Here is a 21,063-nt window from a genome sequence, read left to right on the forward strand (position 1 = left end):
GCCTTGAAAATGCACAGAGTCCTTCATTTTTCTCCATATCTGGTAATCCCGCTCAACTATGTAGAAGACCCCTGTATGGATAACATCAGCAATGGCCATGGTCTGCTGCAAGTTCATTGTCGGAAGAACAGCTCCATTACGGCCTGTCTCAGTTGCTGCTTCCACACCTTTCTCTCCCTCAGCAGTACCAAACTCCAGCCTCTCTGTCTCCTGGGCTGTTAAAGTACTTCCTGGGGCTACTCTTTATGTCAGTCTGGTGTACAGATGAATCTTCCTGGTGTCCTTCCCATGGATGAAACCGTATCCACTTCCCACACTGAGCCGTTTTACCATTCCCCATGGCTGGCTTGCCTCTGCACACAGGCTGATATGAGGCCACTGCTGCTTGCTCTGCATGCAGAACCAAGGTTGACGTGGTCCTGCCAGGAGCAGCTGCTGGGTTTCAGGAGAGGTGAAGGCGACTGTGCTGGTAGTGAGCTGCTCAGCCCTCTCTTGACTCCTGCTCTTGGCTTCTGATTGAACTCTCCTTGTGACTTCTAAGTCCTTCAAACTTAACTTCTGCCAGCCCACATTGACTAGAATCCTTGCCCGCCCGTGGCACAGTTGAATAAAACATATTTTGTAAGCCACGCACTGCGTTTATGTGGGACAACTTGAGAAATCATTTCTTACTGAGAAAATCATATTTCTCATGTGAAAAAATGTGTGGGAACTGACACATCACATTTATTGTGATAGGCAATTTCCTGACAGATGGACTGCTCACACAGAGATGCTCAGCACCGCACTGTGTTTAAAGTGGATGCTGGTGGTACCTGAGCTCACTGCACAAGCAGCAGGAGGGAGCTGCAGAACCACGGCAGTCCAGGTCAGTGCGGCTCCTTTTAGACTGTTCTGATTTCGTGCTGCATCCTTACACTTCTCTCCACCAGGAATGGTGTCATGTATACTCTGTTTATGTTTTAACTAATCATTTTTATTTTTTAAAAAGTTGTTTATATACATGTAATTTTACTTATGTGTGTCTTTGTATGTGCTTGCCCACGAGGCCAGAAGAGGGTGTCAGACCCCTGGAGCTGTAGTTACAGGCTGATGAGCAGCCTGATGTGGGTGCTCAGAACTGAGTTCAGGTCTTAGGCATGAAAACCAAGTGCTCTTAACTGCTGAGCCATTCTCCAACCCCAGCATTTGTAACTTTTATTATAGGTTTCATGTTTTAAGATGGTAAAAGATGACTAACCTATTATACATGTATAATTTATATATATAAAATATACCAAACTTTTTGGTTTAATTTTTTGCTAGGTTTGTAGTTAGCCCACGAATTTTTCCAACTCTTCATCTAACTGCACCTAGGACCTTCAAGGGTCAACTATGGTTTCTGCAGTAGTTACTAACATGTGGTCTGACTGAGAAATGAGCTCTGCAGTCTACAGCATTAAACACTTGGTCCCCCTCAGTGCTGCTGTTTGGGAGGTTCAGGTGCTCCAGCCTTGCTGAGGAAGCGCCTCACTGGAAACAGGCTTTGAGATGTAAAAGGCCTTGCCTACTTGCATTTGCTCTCTTTATCTTGTGCTTACAGTTCCAGACATAAGCTCTCAGCGCCCTGCTCTCATCACACCAGCCACTGCTGTCCCCACCATTACCAACTCTAGCCTTCTGGAGCAGCCATAGGTCCAAATAGGCCCCTTCTTATATAAGTTGCCTTGGTCATAGAGTTTTATCATAGCAACAGAAAAGAAACTGATACAAACGTTTAAATAGTATGTATGTAAGCATCAAATTATCAGATTTTATTATTTATCCTTAAACTGTTTTCTATATTCAGGTTTGTTTGGGGGTTCTCAATGACAGCCGGCCCCATACACACAGACCTAGCCATGCATACTTGCTTCATTAATACTTCAAATGCTGCTATATCAAGGCTACTTAACATGAAGCTCTTCCCAGGCTTTTTCTACCCATTCTGCTCCCTCTCCAGCCCTGTGGTACTCACTACTCATATGTGCAGTTGAAAGGCAGTCTCACAGCCAACAAAGATAGCACAATGATTGTCAAATTCTCATTTTAGTGGACCCTTTAGTATTTGTATTTGTGTTTGAAATTCAATATAAATTAAATATAAATATTGAGATGTAACATCTTTGGTTAAATATAATTTGCAATTCGTGCTCAAAATACTTTTACTAAACTTGATATTATCTTTAATGCTGAAATAAATATATCTCATTCTATAGACCAGGTTGGTTTCAAACCCATAGCTCTCCTCCTGCCCCTCCACCCTCCAAGATTGTAGGTATGAGCCACCACGCCCAAAGAAATATATTCTTTAAAAAACACTAATTATTGGGCCACCAAGACTGCTCAGGGAGAAAGGAATCTGTCACAAAAGTTTAATCCCTGGAACCCAGAAAAAAAGTGGCTGGAGAGAATGGGCTCCACAAAACTGTCCTCTGACTTGTGCAAACACATCATGGTTGTACATTTGCTCACATTTGGGGGTATACGTGTGCACACACAAACACACACTTTTTTTTTTAGACAAATGCGTCTTTTAATAGAAAAACAAACATAAAACAAACCCAAAAACCACATGTGCTACAATAGCAACACACTTTTTTTTTTCCAGTTCTAGATAGCTCCAAGTTTGACACACACACTCTTTAAAATTGCTATTGGTTTTTAAACTAAATAAAGAAAAATAGTGTTTTTTTTAGTAGTTGCCTGAATTGTATCTTTTACAGACATACAGTTTTACTAAAAACAATTCTATTCATTAACAATCAAATAATTATGTAAAATGTATCAGCCTGTAACCAGGGATCAGAGTTCAAATGATTGACCACAAGGACAAAGCCACTGCCCACCTGGTTGTGAAATGTTTACTACCTTATTCTGTAACGTGCACTTTCTATTTATTTAACTAGCATTACTATAACAAAACTAAAAGTCTTCAGCTGGCATAATAAATGAATATTCAATTAATTTCATAATCATTTCTGAAAATAATTTTATCCCTTGGGGAAAGACACTGTCAAAATTTATACATTTTGGGTGTCAAATACTCTAGGTACAATACTGAACACAGTAAATAACTGTCTAGTTTGTAAGAGAAATAGAGAAAATGAAAGAAGACAAGAAAGGACACAGTGTCAGTATGAATAGAAGCTGAAAGGTCCTTCAAGTTGGATTCCTAGAGAACAAACACACACACACACACACACACACACACACACACACACACACACACACACACACGAGAGTGGGAGCTTCTTTGAGAAGGTAAGTTGAGCAAATACCCGAAGGCATGGGAGAGTTAGCCAGGTGCCAGAAGAGGGTGCCAAGCTGGCCTCAAATCCACAGCAACCCTATTACCCCAGCTTCCCAACTGCTAGAATTGCAGGTGTGAGCCTGTAATTTTTCAGGCTACAACCTCTCACTTAAAAGCTGTACATAATAAGTTCATACAGTTTTAAAATGTCAAATTTAAGAACTTCTAAGGGATTAAAAAAAAAATGTAACTGGACTCTTCCTGTGCTTTTCCCTTTCCCAATGCAATCCAAATACCAATTACCTTCCTGAAGCATGATTAAGATCAGCATTCAGGTGGCTCTAAGGAGTGGGCTGAGGCCTCAGGGGCCAGATAAAGGAGCAGGCAAAACGTTTTCCCCTCTAGCAGAGAAGCGGTGAAGCTCTGAGCATGGAACCCTGGGGAAGGACACACTGCAGTGCCTGGGCAAGCCTTTCCCTAAAGAGGAACAGACACTGGACCGTGTGCTCCACAGAGTGCTCCCTACCTGCAGGAGGATGAGAGCCGTCATTTTTGTACAGTTAATATATTGGGGGGGGAGGGCAGGCCCAGAATAAGGACAACCTACAGGATCAAAACTGTTCAAGGAGACTGATGGCCTGAACAAAAGTAATTATTACTAATAACATTTAAAATAGAGGCTTGGAGTTAAAACTACATTTTATGAAAGTAAACACTCAATAGGCAATTGACTGCTACTCAGGCCAAATTAATGGTCAAAAAATAGAAATGCTTAGAGCTGCAGGGAAAATATATAGAAGACATCACAAGTGACAGTATAAGATACAGGGGACAAAGACTCAGCGTCAGGAGAACAAATGTTGATGACAGGGGTGGAAAACAGACCAAGGGAGGACACCAATGAAACAGAAGAAGCACCCCAGAGAGACATGAGACTGGATGAAGACAGAAAAGGACACATTACAGACATCAAAAAGGTAAAAGCCACGCTAAGCACACTGGAGCGAAATTCCTAAGTTCTAGGCAAAGAGAAAGAACTTCAAAGCTCCCAGTTAAACGCAAAAACAATTTAGCACTCAAGGCTTCTAAGGAACTGATTTTTTAAAGTGGCAAATTAAAAGAATCAAGCACAGATAATTCTTGTGCTCTGTAATATAAAAATGGGGTTATTTAAGGCAAGTGTGAGGGCAGGGTTGGGTAGAGGGCAGTCCAAAAAATAAAATTAGAACAATAAAATTACTATATCAGAATTTTACAAACCCTAGTTTATGTGTGTAGACCTCATATATCAAGAGCAACAGCATAAAGAGAGTTAGGCAAATCCTCCTGGCAGAGCAGAGCCGCTACGTGCGTCCAGTGACAGCACCTTGAGTTTGATCGACCTGTAGTTTGAACTTTATTTATTTGATTTTTAAGTTCTGTGAAAAATAAGTTCAGTATTTTGGTGGTGACTACACTGAATCTGTAGATCACCTTCAATAATATGGCATTTTTACTAAATTAACTCTGGTACTTTCTCTTTTGTCTCTTTAAATTTCTTTTTATAGTGTTTTACAGTTTTTATTATAGAAGTTTTTCTGCCCTCACAATTAGGTTAGGAATGTTATCATTTCTTGAGGCAACGGTGAATAAGAGTGTGCTCCTGACCTCTTCCTCAGCTGTTGCTGGTACACACAAAGGCTACTGGCTTTCTCTGTGTGTCAACGTTGTGTCCTGCTACTTTGCAGTATTTGCTTATCAGGTCTACAATTCTTCTGGTACAGTCATTAGGTTTTCCTAAGGACAGGAAATAGATGGGTGGCTCAGTATATACACTGCCTGATGCACAAATGTTAAGGACCTGAGTTTGGTCTCAAATGAAAGCCAGGGTATAGTGGCACACTTACAACCCCGAGCACTGGTGGGGACGAGGATGGAAAGATGAGCTCCTGAAGCCACAGGCTGGCTGGCACAGCCAAAGCCACACCCTGCACGTCAGAAGGAGACGGATTCAAAAAATAAAGGCAGAGAGTGTTAAGATGATGGCAACCTCTGGTCTCCTCTAACACACACACACACACACACACACACACACACACACACACACACACACACACACACACACACACACACACCCCACAGAGCATTACAAGAGGTTTCCATATTCCTTGATAACTAAGGAAATCAAGGCTAAGGAAGGCACACATCTTATTATACAGGTCAATGACACAATGTTTAAGATTTTGCAGAGAAATTCCAATGTCATAACACTTACCATAATTTATATATGAGGTAGGCTGCTCAGTTCTCACTCTTTGAAAATATCCTTAATGGCTGATAATTAAGCATTTTACTGGAATGTTCAAGTTAACACAATATGGAAAGTTCAAAGAAAATGCTCAAGATCAAGTCATAACAAAAAATATTTATTGTTAAGGTGTTGAGAGAACAAGGATTGCTGTACCATCAACATTAAGCCGTATGCTGAGAACTGAGTCTGCTTATCACAAGCTTATGTATGTGACATAATCAGAGGGCTGCTTACACACTGATTAATACAGACTCTTTTCATAATTGAATACATACAATGATATAATCTTCAAAAGAGAAATATAAAATGAAGTAGAAAAAAGTCAAAAGAACTACGTGAAAATATTTTAAAATTTTCAAATGTACTTTTTCTAAATTATATTTACCTGAAGGATGAAATAAATTAATCTTCAGATTTGTGATGAATTAAATTATGTTCCTGATTAAAGATTATGTTTGTCCACTGCTGACTTATACATTATAAAATACAAACCCAGTGAAAATATGCTAAGTAGACTACAAACTCACCACTACCACCACCACCACCACCACTGACTGTTGATGGCTAGAGCCTCCTAAATCATTTCTACCGAGTTCTAGAGTATACTAGGCTCAAGAGCATGGTCCTGCCACATACTAAATAGTACAATCTGGCTTCTCATTTTACAGAAATACAATTTTAACAATAAAAACAATTATAAGAACAATAATTCTGCTTGGTGCTATGGTGCACGCTTTTAATCCCAGCACTTAAGGAGGCAGAGGCAGGCAGATATCTGTAAGTTCGAGGCCAGCCTGGTCTACAGAGTGAGTCCAGAACAGCAAGGGCTACACAGAAAAACCCTGTCTCCAAAAATCAACAACAACAACAAAAAACAAAACCCAGTCACCCCAAGACCTTGTGATGGGCAGACTCAGTTCTCAGCGAACGGCTTAATGTTGATGGTACAGCAATGATTTATGTAAGTTATTTTTTCTTTTTGAGCTTATAAAACAAATCAAGTACACCATGGCATGAGATATAACTCTCTGTCTTTGCCACATACTCCTAAGAATAAGGTCATGGAAGTACCCAGGGCTATAGGCCTGGCCTTTGGACTTAACTTAGACCACATCCACTGTGTTCTAAGTTAGAGAAGCAGGAACTCAAGGTCATCTTTGGCTACACCATATGTCTGACCCTAACAATAACAACAACAAAAAGAAAAAAAATTGAAATTCCCCAGACTGAGCTGGGGACAGTGACTGCTGTGCAAACAAAGACCAGAGTTCAGATCCCCGGAACCCACGATGGAGCTGAGAATGCTTGGCAATGCACCTATAATCCAGAGCATAAAAGAACGTTGCAGGGACTCATCAAAGGAAGCTGGTTAGTCTGTGCAAGCAGAGTTGGCAAGCTCCATAGTCAGCTACCTCAGTACATGGCAAGTCTTCCTTGATCCCTCATGTGAATGCATACATGAACACATGCCACAAACACATATAAGAAACTCTGCATAGACTAATAAACCCCACAAAAGGAAATATAAGGCTGCAGGCATATAATCACAATACTTGGGAAGCTGAGGCAGGAGGATCAAGAGTTAGAGGCCAGCTTGTATTACGTAATGAGACTCTGTCTCAGAAAAAAAAAATTTTTTTTCAGAACATCAACAAAACCAACTAGATTTAGATCTTGGTAACTCACAGTCTCCTTTAGTGTCTTCTATCCATTCACAAAGCCAGGGAAACACCTAGCAGTTCCAATAGCCAAATATATTTCTAGGTGGGAGTTAAAGATTTTAAAGCTGGTCCCGGAGCAGGGCTGTCACTGGGGAACTGAGAAGATCCCTGCATTCCACACAATCAGGCAGCTGGGCTCACTGGCCAGCCCTCTCAGTGTGGCAGCCTTAGCCATCTCCAACAGAGCCTTACAGTGTCTGGAAATGGTGGGTAGGGGAAAAATCCTAGAAATTGATTAGGTTTTAGTATTTGTGGGCCTCACTGTAAATTATAACCTCCTAAACTCCTTAACTGCTAAGCTATAGCACTCTTCTCCACCAAATCTGTCCAGATAAATTCCACTTTAAATCGTTCCACCTTAAACCATGTTGTGCAAACAAGCCATGCCTCCATGGAAACAGTGTCTGTTGTACAAAATTGAGCTTTTGTTTCTGAAAAAAAGAGAACGGAGTCTGACCCCAAGGTAGAAATATGTATTTATAAATTAGCTTTTTTTTTTTTGAACAAGTAATGATTTTGTCATAAGAAAAAAAATGTTAGAACACCACTTACAAGGATCTTTTTCAAAGTCTGAGGTAACCTATAACGTGTGTAACATATGATCCAATTAAACGTCGCTGCGAGCATGAAAGACTTCCGTGCCAGCCGGTGTGTGCTAGAGCACACTGTAGGCACTGGCACCCCAAAGCCGTGCTCCTCCCTCACTGCCCACCAATCCTTTCTGCTCTCTTGCCCCATCGCACACTACCTGCCACTCTTACTACAGCGCCAGTAAGGGTGCCAGAGGAAAGAGCAAGGCCCAGCATGCACCGGCTCTTTGAGCTCCCACTTTATTGCCCCAAGTCTTTTGCCTATTAGGCAGGTGTAACTCACACAGGCCAGGTGAGATCATAGGCTATTTGGATAGCGTCAACAACTACCCCTTTATAAATGACATTATTCGAGTCAGGTAGATCTAGAATGAAGCCTCAGTCTTACCACTTAGAAGGATAATTCATTTTCTCATCTATAAGATAGAGATAGTACTAACTACCTTACAAACTTTTGCATAGCTTGTTAAACTGCGGGTCGTGATCCCATAACTGAATACAGAGGTCGTGAAAAGTCTAGCAGGAGTGAAGTGTTTCTGCTCACCAACAGCACAGCGAATCTGAAGTTCTGGCAGCACGAGCCCATGTTGCATGACCGACTTCACTCATCCTTATTAGTGGAACCACAGCATGTGCACTTTGCCCTCTACATATGCCACACACCAATGACTAGCACTTGAATACCTGTAGGATTTGACTGCAGTGTGTTTACTGCTAATACAAAGTCTCCTGTTCTTATGGAAACATCATGAGTTAGTAATGGGAAACAGTTACTTTTAGTATTTTTTCCTGTCAGTCCTCAACATGTGAGTATCAAATCAGTGTACCTCTAGCTTATATTGTTAGAATGTTTGATTTTTTTTTTAATTGCTGTTTGATGGGAAGCCAGAGGTAGGTGGACCTCTATGAGGTAAAGGCCAACCTGGTCTATACAGCAAGTTCCAGAGCAAACCAGAGCTACATTAAGAGGCTATGAAGTGGTCTGGAAGAGAATGCCCCATAGTCTCCCATTTGAATGCTGGCCCCCAGTTGGTGGAACTGTTGAGGAAGGAGTAGGAGGTGTGGTCTGTCACTGCAGATGGGCTCTGAGGTTTCGAAAGCCCATACCAGACCCAGCATCATTCTCTTTCTGCCTCCATCTTGTGGGTCAGATGTAAGCTCTCAACTGCTACTCCAGTGCTACGCTGGCCTGCCTGACACCATGCTTCTGGCCATGATGGTCATGTGCTAACCCTCTGAAACTGTAGGCAAGGCCCCAGTTACCAGTTAAATGCTTTCTTTTCTTTCATAACTTGCCTTGGTCATGATGTCTCATCATGGCAATAAAACAGTAACTAGGACAAAGGCTGCCTTTAAAAAATGCTGTTTGAGGGGCTAGAGAGATGAGTTTGGCTCCCAGGAACCACATCAGATAGCTCATAACTGCCTACAGATGGACACCTAGCTCTACAGAGATGGGCACCTACACTTACTTGCACATACCCACAGACATGCACACTTGCACACATACATGTAATTTAAATATTGTTGTTTGAGGGATGGAAAGGTGGCTTAGTAGTTAAGAGCACTGGCTGCTCTTACAGAGGACCTGGGTTTGATTGCCAGCAACCACATGGCAGCTCACAACCATCTGTAACTCTAGCTCCAGTGGATCTGATGCCCTCTGGCCTCCATAGGCACTACATTCACATAATACACATGCATACATGCAGAAACACACATATACATAAAATAAATAAATCTTTAAAATTTGATGTTTGAGATGCTGGCTTGGGTTCCATAAAAATTTTTGTTAAAGAAAAAGTTCACTTATGAATTTTGGTTTAGGATTAGAACAGAATTTCCAACAAGTTTTGAAATGGCCTTAAACATACTTTTGCCATCTTGTGCTACTTATTGAAGGAAAGCAGCATTTTTGTCACCAACAATTATAAAATCAAAGCCAATTCTGAAAAACACTGTCAATGTTCTTATCCTCCAATTAAAAAATCTGGTAGCATTTACTTCTATGTGTAAAATTAAGCAAGTACAACCAAAGAGTTGTTTAAAATAAATGATTTATGATTTACTGAGTAAATATTTGATTTCTCTATCTATTTTATATATGTACACACCCAAAGTTGCACAAAAATTACTTGGGCACAACCAGTTGTGAGTAGAAAAGGCTTAAGAAGCCCTGCTTATAGGATTAAATGATAATTGAGGTCATATGCTCACCAAAACGCTTGGCTTTCATTTACCCATTCAGTAAAACTTCTTGGGCCATCAGCCAGGAATGAACATACAATGTTTATACACTAAGTAACAGTTAATTTTGTTACTTCTACTAATCCATTTTCTGTTGGTATAATGAAAGTCCTGAGACTGTGTATTTTAAAAATTGGCTCTTTTAGCTCATGGTTTTGGAGACTCAAAGTCCAAGATTAAGTGGCTCTAAGATTAAGTCTGGGCTCTGATGAGGCTCCCGTGGTCACAGTGTAACCCAGTGCCGATGCACAAAGGAAACATGGCTGAGTATAGGAGGTACCAGTTACACAGGGTGACGACCTTCAGTTTTCATGAGAATTAATCTACGCTGTGAGACCAGCATTAATCTCTTCTGATTGTGGTGCTGCACTAGGCCTCCAGCACAGCAGAGACAAGGGTCCTGAACAACAATCTGTGAAGGGACACATGTAAATCACAATACTGTCCTTAAAAACACCTTCTGAGTTCCAACCGAGAACTCAGAAATAAGTGTGTGTGGTAAGCTGCCGACTAACATCAGATATCCATTTCTCCTTGTACATGGTAAGAGGACACATGACCTTGTGGCATACATGTGTCTTCCGTGGGGGCTTAAGCTCTGTCTACCGTGTTGTGAGGCAAAGCATCACATGGTGGCTACAGAAGCTCCTGAGGAGCCCATACACATGCACTCTGCCTACTTCATCCCTTCTTCAAGCTCTTAGAACACTGGTTCCTTCTCAGACTGATCATGGTGTCTTAGTTTCTTTTCCTGTTGCTGTGATAAAATACCCTGAGACAAATGCAACTTCAGGAAGAGAAGGTTTATGGTGGCTCCCAGTTTAAGGGAAGTCATAGGGACATGAGCTTGTGGTAGATGGTCATGCCGTGGCCACAGTCAGGAAGTTGAGAGCTGTGAATGTCACCCAGGACTCTAGCTCATGGAACTCTGTGGCCTGCAGCTAACCTAAGGGAGAAAATCCCTCACAACTATACTCACCCAGAGGCTAGCCCGACCTAGTAACCCCACAAGTGTGCCCAGAAGCTTGTCTCAAGGGTAACCCTATGTGCTGTAAGCTGACAGTATGAACCATCACAACAGTCATGCATGGCAGAAAAACAAACGCCTCAAAGAAACCTCAGTTCCTGACACTGGAGTGCTGTCACTGCAGCCCTGGACTTAAGATGACAATTAAGTTTTCATCTTCTGCCCCTCAGAGCTAACCTTAATCTTAATACAAGATGTAACCTAACTTAAAAAAAAATGGCTGCTTCTTAAGAGGAGTGTTAACTCTTGACAACATTCCACATCTTCAGGAGAAAAGACAAACACAGGAAACAGCAGCATGTGGCAGGATAAGATCAGTGCTTTCGAGTCTATTTTCCACCTCCTGTGTCAACTTTGGCAAACAGTTTAGCCAGGCCTCAGACCCAAACGGTTGTGAGAAGCACGTGGAATGCATATGGAAGGCCTCTGGCGAAGGCCGTCCGCCTGTCTTGGGGAATGTGGCTCCAGGGGCTCACTGTACCTCTTCTAATTCAGCACCAGACTAACTATGGCTACAGTTCCAGTCAAAACCAAGCCCCAGGGCCACATACACAACAGTGGTCCCCTAAAACAGTAACATTTAACGGTATGGCTTGTCCAGCTATATATGTTAGTAGAACAACAAAACTGTCTAATGATGTAGCTCTCAGAACGTAACTCTATGGTTAAGGGTGACATGACTGTAGTTTAAGACTGTGTGAGGCCAGGCATGGTAGACACCCTTTAATCTCAGCATTGGAGAAGCGGAAGCCGGACACTGAGATCACCCAACCCCACGTGGTTAACAAACGACAAAATGACTGAGTGAATCCCAAGGACAGCGCCACAGCATGCCCAGTGCCTAGCCGAATGCTAAGAACCCAGGAAACAATTACTGGTGAGCAGATGACCTACAGTGGAGAAAGAGACGGGAAGCAACCCAAAGGGCCAACTAAGGACTTCCTTTTCAGGCTAGCATGAAGTGGATCAAATCTACTCTCCTGCCTAGAACAACTAAAACACAGTAAATTAGAGAGAGTATCCATTTCAAGTTCTTGGGTACAGGAAATGAGGGTTAGGATTTCCGAGAAATTGCAAGAATGAAGTGAGCTCTCCTACTAGTGCCTCAAAGAGTTGTAAAATGTAAGTAATAAGTGAGAAAAACACAAATTATAAAGTATCAAAATAAATAAATAAAGTATCATACAGACATCAATGATGTCTTCTCTCACTGCTTGGAGAATCTCCATAGTAAAGTGCAAGAAAAAACAAAACAAAACAAAACAAAACAGCCCAAGCAGGGTCTGGGGTTGGTCTCCATTAGTTTAAGAGACGAAGCCGTATGTCCAAAGAGCTCAGAGAGCACAAATACACAGGACAGAGCATATGCCCAGAGTGAACACCAGTTACTTCCAAAGTCTGCCCTTCAGGACAGCTCTGCTCAACACATATGGCTGGGGAAAGAACCACATGTGAGCATTTAAGGAAGCATTACCTAGACCCATCCAGAGCAGCCAGAGTAGAGGACACTTCATTTATGGGGCACTGGGTAGTGTTCTCTCAAGAATTTTCCCTCTGCAGTTGGGGGTTGAGGCATAGTCCTAAACCAAGTGTTTTGCTGATCTCCATATGATTTAAAAACAGACTTGAAAGGATGCAATTGCTTCCAAGTAACTTATCCTGGGGGGGGGGGGGGGGGAGGCCGGGTTTGAATGAAAATGGCCCATAGGCTCATAGGAAGTGGCACCATCAGGAGGTGTGGCCTTATTGGAAGAAGTGTCACTGGAGGGTGGGCTTTGAGGTTTCAGAAACTCAAGCCAAACCTAGTGGCCCGCTGTCTCTTCCTGTTGCCTACAGATCCAGATGCAGAGCTCTCGGCTACCTGTCCTGAGTCATGTTTGCCTGCATGCCGCCATGCCACCAGCCATGACAATGATGGACTAAGCCCTGAACTGTAAGCCAGCAACAATGAAATGTTTCCCTTTATAAGAGCTGCGGTGGTCAAGGTGTCTCTTCATTGGCAACAGAAACCCCAAATAAGATGGGGGTAGGGAGCTGAAGTAGTTGTAGGAATACAAAAATTTCCTGGACCTAAGTTAAATTCACAACAATAAGGATCTACTAAAAATTGTCCAGCATACAAAGAAGAACTGCTATTTTGCTATTTTTTAAAAATAATTTTCTTGAAGTTTTACTGAAAATTAAATTGTCCTTAACACATGAACAAAATCATCTTAATCGTTTTCACCTTGTATGCTAATTTGACAAACTCCTGAAATGCTAACATTCCTAAGGCAAGCAGCACTGTAATTAAAAGCACAAGCTTCAGAGGCAGGAGAACCAGTGTCTGAGGCACTCCCAGCTTCTCTCTACATTCTTAGAAAAGCCACAGAGCATCTCTCAGTTTTAGCTGATTCACCCATAACCAGAGATAATGTTTGCTTCATAGGGCTGCTGTAAGTCCCCTCCCCAAGTAGAGCCAGGCGTAGTGTCGTAAGCCTTTGATCCCAGCACTTGGGAGGCAGAGACAGGCAGGACTCTGTGAGTTCAAGGCCAGTTTGGTCTACACATTACGTATGCAGTGAGACCCTGTATCAAAAAATTAGAAAAAACAAGTAGCCGTGCCGCACATTCAGCCAAACATTATTAAGGATTTATCACATGGTGTGGAGAACAGAGGCGCTAGAAATACAGAAGAAATGGGCCTCAAAGTATACTCAACATTGAACCCACATTAAAAGCTCATCAACTACAAACTTCATATTCCATTTCTTAATTTCTAAGTAGGACAATTATTTTAAGGTCTTCCTACAAAAATTAAAAGATCATTTTTTTCTTTGAAAAAAAACCTAAGAAGTTGTCAGGTTCAACCAATTAAGGTATGTCTGGGAAATATTTAAAAGCTGAAAAATATGGTAAAACCCTAATTTAAAAGCAACCTGCAATTAACATCACCTTTCAAATTTCTCAAATTAACAGACTAAATTATATACAGGCATAAAATGGACCAATCTGTTATTATGATAATTTCTGTCAGAAAGGCTGGGCCAATAGATACAAGGAACTAAAATCAAGTTCAAGTTTCTATTTCATTTGCTCATTCCACTTAGATGATAACAGATGGCTTAAATATTAACCCTATTAATAAAAGTTTGCATATTCATTTTTAATCCAACTTAGTCATACCTCTATGAATTCATTTTAATAATTGGACTACATAGCTGCGCACTTCACTCAAGGTCCTCCAAACCCCTCTTCTCAAAGCTTAGTCCCCAAACCAACACCAGTGTCACCTGGGAGCTTACTGTGATGACAGAATCTCATTTCCCATAACAATCTATTCTGATTAAGGAAGAATTTGCATTTTAACAAAATCCCTATAGGACAACTATGAACACTGTGTTGAGCTTGGGGTTTTGTTTGTTTTTTCCACTGTTACAATTTACTTCCAAATTAATTGTGTGACATGTAATAACAATTCATAGACTCAGCATGTTGGACACTCTCTCTGTTTATAACAATCTATCTTCATGTCACATAACTTGACCTTACCTCTCACCTGGGACCTGTTCTCTGAGAAGTCTTGCACTACTCGTCTTTCTCTTGGAAAGACAGTTTTGTCAATATGTGGCCTCTGAAATGTGCATCTTTTGGGGGGCAAAATATCTACATATATGGAACCAAGAGAGCAGAGTCTCTCCATAATTTGGGGGGGATTAAAAAAATCAAAATGGGTTTATCTACATTCAATTTGGAACATTCCATGTGGGGAAAAAAATGATTACCTACCAGAATGTCTTTATTGTAATAAATTTCTGTGTTTCACCTAACACGTAATTTAATGGTAGGTGCCAAGCGTTTTTTAAAAGAAATTCACATAGGACTTAGAGAATGTTATTATTACTATCATACAATAGTCACAGTGCCTATAAAATAGAACAAATCTTATTTCTCTTTCATTTAAAAAACTATATGACAGACCGAGGTTGAAACTGATCACAGCAGGCAGGATAGCTGGGCACAGATTCAAAGCAAGGTACAAATGTCCAGTTTTTAAAAGCCCTGCAAATGCCAACCTCATCTCTTGTCACTATGGCCATGGTGTTATGTCAAACATCTGAAAACCACTGAAAAGTGCTGTTCCTTATGAGCAATTATGAAGAGCTTTGCAAAGAGAAAATAAGAGTTGTAATAATAGTCGACATCTTAAAATGGTCAAAATGCCCATGCCCTCCGAGTTGCAGTATAAGAGTTACCTGGCTGAATCTGAGCCAATGCGTGCAGAAAAGGATTGAAAGGGATTAAAGAGCTGTTAGGAGAAATTATCAAGGAGCCTACTGGAGCAGTCTTGGGAGTTAAATATGTCCTTTAACAGCCTGGCCTTTTATAAAATCCAATTGTAGGCCCGTCACCCTTGCATTCGACTCCTCCTCACTCCGCACTTGGCATTTTTTTGGCCTCTGTCTTCTTTTAGGATACAGAGTTCCACAAGAGCACAGCAAGGTATTTAATGATTTTTTTTTTTTTAAATGGGCCTAAATCTACTGATTTCAGGTTTTAGAGCACCCTTTACTCTAATATTCCAGAATGTCATGAATAATTCACGATGCCCTATTTCTATTCACATTCCTAGCCAAGGCTCTCAAAACTGTGCCCTCGGCTTTATTTATTCAATCCCCCTCTGCTTCTCCACCCTTCACTCACTCAAACTCCTCTTTGTAACGGCCATGACTAACCTTCCTGCGGCTCAATGCGATGGCCACCGTCCTTACTTCCCTTTACGTGACGGCATCATTCAACCAAGTTAAGCAAGCATTCCCTCCCTCTCGAGAGAACGCTCTTCTAGCACAGGGAACTGTCATTCTCCAGGGTACTTTGTAGCTCTCTGGCCCCTGTCAATCTGCGAGGGCCTGACACCTCGACCTGACCTACAGTAGCTGCACTACCTTGGGACCAGGCCCTGGAATCCCCACTGACCTCTTGACTGGCTCACCATCATGACGCTGACTCACACCTTCACCTCTCCAGCCAAGCCCGGCCTCTGAGCCCATGACAGTACACTCAGCCGAGTGAACTGGCATTTATTTCACCGAGCACAGCAAGCTCATCACTCCCATATCTGACGTCTCATTCTCCTATAGTTGCTTCTGCCAGAAACCGCGTCCCTGCACCCTCACCACTCACACTCAACCGCCAAGCCCGTTCATTTCTAACCTCCAAGTTCTATGTCCCATTTCCCCCATCTCTACTGTCACCGCCCCTTCTCAGGCCTGAGGTGTTATTATCTTCTGTCTTCCTGAATTCACTGAGACTGTCCTCTGATTCTATCTACAAAGACAGAGTGATTTGTCAAAGGAGAAAATGATTAAAACCCTTCCTGTGGCTTCCCTCATGGGCCTCTAAAATAATATTCACATGGCACCTGTCTTTGTCCCCGGACACCCCCACCACTTACCAGCCTCCCCTTGGTTCCTTAGGCACCAATCTTTTTGGTTTCTCTCTACAGATATTAGACTTGCTAAGGTTTTCTCAGCCGTGGAGCCTTTCACATGTTACACCTCGGTTTCTCTTTTTTAATCTGACCCACGGCTATCCAAAACCACTTAAACAGTACAGTGTACATGCACCCATGTTCCATGAAGTAAGACTGTTATTTTTGCTCCTGCTTTGTCTCTACCATACGTATTTAAATATAACATAAAGGTATTCTTTCTATTTTACGATAAATAACGTTCAGAGAGGCTAAGCAGCTTAACCAAGAGCATGGAAAGTCAGCATCAAAACCAGATTTCAGGGGCTGGCAGTGTAGCCCAGTGGTAAAGCACATGATTAGCAGACATGAGGCCTTGGTCCAAGGCCCAGCACCGAAAATAAAAACAGCTAGGATCTAACTTTAGTTTGGGGTAGGTGTCTGACTACCTACCAAAAGGCCCAAGAATTTAGCCTAATCATCTTTGCCACAAGTTACATATAGCTATATGGGTAAATACTATGTCCTCAGGAAACATGGCAGTGCATCGAGAGACTGGGCTCAGAGACGGGCACTTAGATCCCCGGTACCATAAGAGAGTAAACAAAGCCACTCACGAGAGCACGGACCATTTACACCTTGCTCCATGCTACATCGCTGCGATACTAACCTGTGTCTAGCACGCAACCCACCGTCCAATCAATATTTGTTGAATATACGAATGTTTACTTCACCTTTGCAAAATTATTTTGAAAACGAAATGAGTTTACAACTACGCCTCTTATTCCTACTCAGGCGCAAGTTTCGTATGTTAGCAGTCTGCCCCTCTGGTCTTCATAGAGGTGTGAGGGCGGGGCCCAGGCCCCAGTGGCTGCTTGCCAGGGTCCTCCCTCCCTCCCTCCCTCCCTCCCTCCTTCCCTGGGGATTCTTCCCAGGGTCCTTACTGCCCCCCCGGGCCTTACCTTCCACGTGGGGGAGGGCCCTGCAGCAGCTTCCAAGCTAGGCTCAGGCGACTCCCCAGTGTCCGAAAGCATGAAGCGGCCATAGCGCTTCAGAGGCCACTGGGAAACGTCTCCTGGAAGCCCGAGGCCCGAGGCCACATTTCCCGCCTCGGCCATGCCTGCCTACCGCCCTGGAAAGCCTGCCTCCACGTGAGGCCTGACGGACAATCAGCTAGCCAATCAGGAAGCGAGGTGCCCTCCTCCCTTCCTCCCCCGCCCCCGGAAGCTGAGGATGCCACTACCGGAAGTGTAGTCTTCACTAGCGGTTTTTGTTTTTGTTTTGTTTTTTTGTTTTCGTTTTGGTTTGACGATGGGTGCTCGAGATTGTCTCGATTCTGCTATTATTGAGGTTATTATGCTCACAATTTGGAAGATTTCGGCGGCAGCATGGGAGCCTTCACCTTCCCTTAAGGCAGCCCATGTCATCGTTCATCAGCCCGGAGCCTTGAGAGATTTCTCAAACTGACTGACTTCCTCAGAAGCACTAAACCCTGGCACTAGGCTGGCTCTCAAGGGTGTCTCCAACCCCACAATAGTCTCGCAGATGATGGCATCTCTTCACATCCTACCTCAAATCCACCACAACAAAAACAGGCCTTTCAGTAATCATGGCTGCTTTCTCTCATCAACCTGTACCTCTGGGCACACTCCCTTCTTTTCTTCACCAGAAGACAAGAGCAGATGGGTAGGGGGCGGCCAAGCAGCAAAAGGTGTGCCTCCATCAAACAGCAAGCAAATGACATTTCTGGGTGATTTATAGCCAGCGAAACGTTTCCACATCTGTTAGCTCATTTATCCTCCCAACAACCTTGTGGTGAGTTTAAAGAAACATAACAGGCATTATTGCCCATTCCCAGAACTGACGGTGGCAAAATAAGACATGGTTAGCAGACATGATTCATCAATGGACACAGCCAGTGAATGGCAGAGCCAAAGAAGGACTGTGGACCCCGCAGTCTCTTTATATGTCAGCCCCACGTACAAAGAGTTTAAATATTTAAGTATCTAATTATTTATTTATTTATTTATTTTTATTATTTATAATATATAGCAAGCAATTTAAGTATTTATTCAGTCTGTGTCAATTCAGAACACTGTATGTAGAATATGGAGGCTATGTTAACCAAACACATAAAGTAAATCTAAAATGAAAACTTTTAAGGTTTAAAAATTTTTTTTTTTCCTTTATGTTTTGAGACAGGACTTCATTCTGCAGCGTAGGATCTCCTGAAACTTGTGGTCGGTCTGCCTCAGCCTCCTGAATGTTGGGATCATAGCCAAGAGCCACCAAAGCTGGCTCAATGCAAACAGCTTTTAAACTACACAGTTAGTATGTACAGAGTGGCTGGGAAGGTGGCAATTGGTTCACTACAAAGCATCAACTATCTGCAGTGGGCAAAAAAACCTATGCTCGTCAGCAACTGGTTACAGAAATGGTTACCTGTTTCTTAAGATGCACGTCTAGCCTCTGGGGCCTCAGGACCGAATACGGAAGATGAAGCAAGGTGCAAGCAAACTCATTTCTGCAAGGTTACATGCCCAGTGAACAGCAGAGCCACTAAAGATCTATGGGTTCCACGATGCCTCCAGTTGGCAGCCCCACTCACACACACAAAAATTTAACTTATAAGACTGGGCCAAGTCAGGAGCTTGATACACACAACTGACAGGTAATGCTGTGTCATCTCAGAGTCCTAAGTCTACTAGCAGAAAAGAGGTGGTGGGTTTGATTTAGGGCTTGAAAGGTGAAAGTTTCCTAAGGAAGGACAAGGAAACTGTCATCCTATGGGGTGGGACAGAACGTGAGGACCAAAGATACAGAGGTGGTGGTATAGCTGCTAGGAAGTAAAGCCCTGTTTTAAGGAAACGGGGTGTTTGGGGCAGAAGAGCACACAACAGCCACGGAGAAGTGTGGATTTTCCTTGGCAGGTGGTAAGGAATGTGGAAATTTTGCATAAGCAAGTGAAGCTGCCCTGGTGGTGGTCTAGGAAGATAAATCTCTCAGAGGTAAATGAAATAAATTGGATTAAAGGCAAGGAAATTTTGTTGCTTACCGTTTTGTTCATTTAGTAAAGCTTGCTGAAAGAGTCAGATTTCAGAAACTGCACCTGAAGGTCCTTAAATGACAAGGCAGTGATGTGCTTCCTGTGGCCATAAATAGTTAAAAGCTTACTCTGGATCCCAGGGTTATGGCTTGCCGGCTGTGTGACCTTGGGGAAACCACTCAACCTCTGAGTTAAATAGGGTCATTAACAACTACCTTACGAGAGCAAGACAAAAATGAAACAAAAGCACTTGATAAATTGTAAAGTGGTGCACGTGTTGATCCTTTTGTTTGCAGGGTTAAAGTGACTTTTCATGGGCCTGCTACAGGGAGGGAGAATGGGGACAGAGGCCTGACATTGGGTCTCAGGGGCACTCACCTTTCTGGTCCAGGGCTGCAGCTGCTGTCAGACACCCTTCACAGGAACAGATGGTGCTCACAGTTGGGACCCTGTCAGTGCCCAAGGACACCCAGAGTCCTGCTGAGTTGCCACCTGCAAGCTCCCTTCCTAGACAATACACCTGCAACCAGCTTCTGGGCCACCGGTATCTGCCAAGAGCGGGCCATGCCTGCAGAAGGAGATGCATGATACAGCCACGGCCTGGTGCACGGAAGCCTGCACAGACTGCGAGTATTAATGAGAGCTGCTGGAACACCCAGGAGATCAGCGCTGTAGGACGTGCTTGAGATACAGTACAGAGTAAAACCCACCAGGCTTCTACCTTCTTCTAAGGCTTGCACTAGTCGGGGTCAGAACATTGAGCAAAACCACTTAACAGCCTAAGTATCTCCTTTTTTTTTTTTTTTTTAAAGATACAGGTGAGATGTTTATTAAGGTACAGCATTATATATCAAAAAAAAGCACAGATCTCTGATGTTTAAGCAAGTCTGTGTTTTGTGTTCTGTGTTTGTTTTTGAGATGGGGGTCTTACTAGGCAGCCCTGCCTGTCTTGGAACTGACTACTACTCCCTATTGTAGACCAGGCTAGCCTGAAACCCTCTCAGATCTACCTGTCTCGGCTTCCTGAATGCTGCTGGGATGAAAGATGTGCACCATAGCCGGGCGTGGTGACACACGGCTTTAACCCCAGCACTTGGGAGGCAGAGGCAAGCGGATCTCTGTGAGTTCGAGGCCAGACTGGTCTACACAGCAAGTCCAGGACAGCCAAAGCTACACAGAGAAACCCTGTCTTGAAAAACAAACAAAAAATAAAAAATGATGTGCACCATGACACCCAGCCAATTAGTTGAGTTTTAACACACGTGTAATTCTGTAACTACCTAAAACAAGATACGAAACATTTTGGAAACTCCTAAATTCCTTTTTCTTCCCAGTTAATGTCCACCTCACAAAATAAACAGCTGGTCTGGTCTAAGTTTTATCACCGTAGCTTGGCTTTCCTCTCCCAGGACTCCACATACA

At 42.8% G+C, this 21,063-nt stretch overlaps 1 protein-coding gene across 1 annotated transcript in view; it reads right to left on the minus strand.

Moving 5' to 3' along the window:
* The window catches only part of Rec114 (REC114 meiotic recombination protein), an 88,044-nt gene extending 70,309 nt beyond the window's left edge, over positions 1 to 17,735 (minus strand). The window contains 1 exon segment of the mRNA XM_051156567.1: positions 17,558 to 17,735. Within this exon segment, the coding sequence (XP_051012524.1) occupies positions 17,558 to 17,713 (156 nt within the window). The 5' untranslated portion in view covers positions 17,714 to 17,735.
* Between the last annotated feature and the right edge of the window lie 3,328 nt (positions 17,736 to 21,063).

Source organism: Acomys russatus, chromosome 14 (genome assembly GCF_903995435.1).
Source record: "Acomys russatus chromosome 14, mAcoRus1.1, whole genome shotgun sequence".
In the NCBI taxonomy this organism is placed as follows: Eukaryota; Metazoa; Chordata; class Mammalia; order Rodentia; family Muridae; genus Acomys; species Acomys russatus.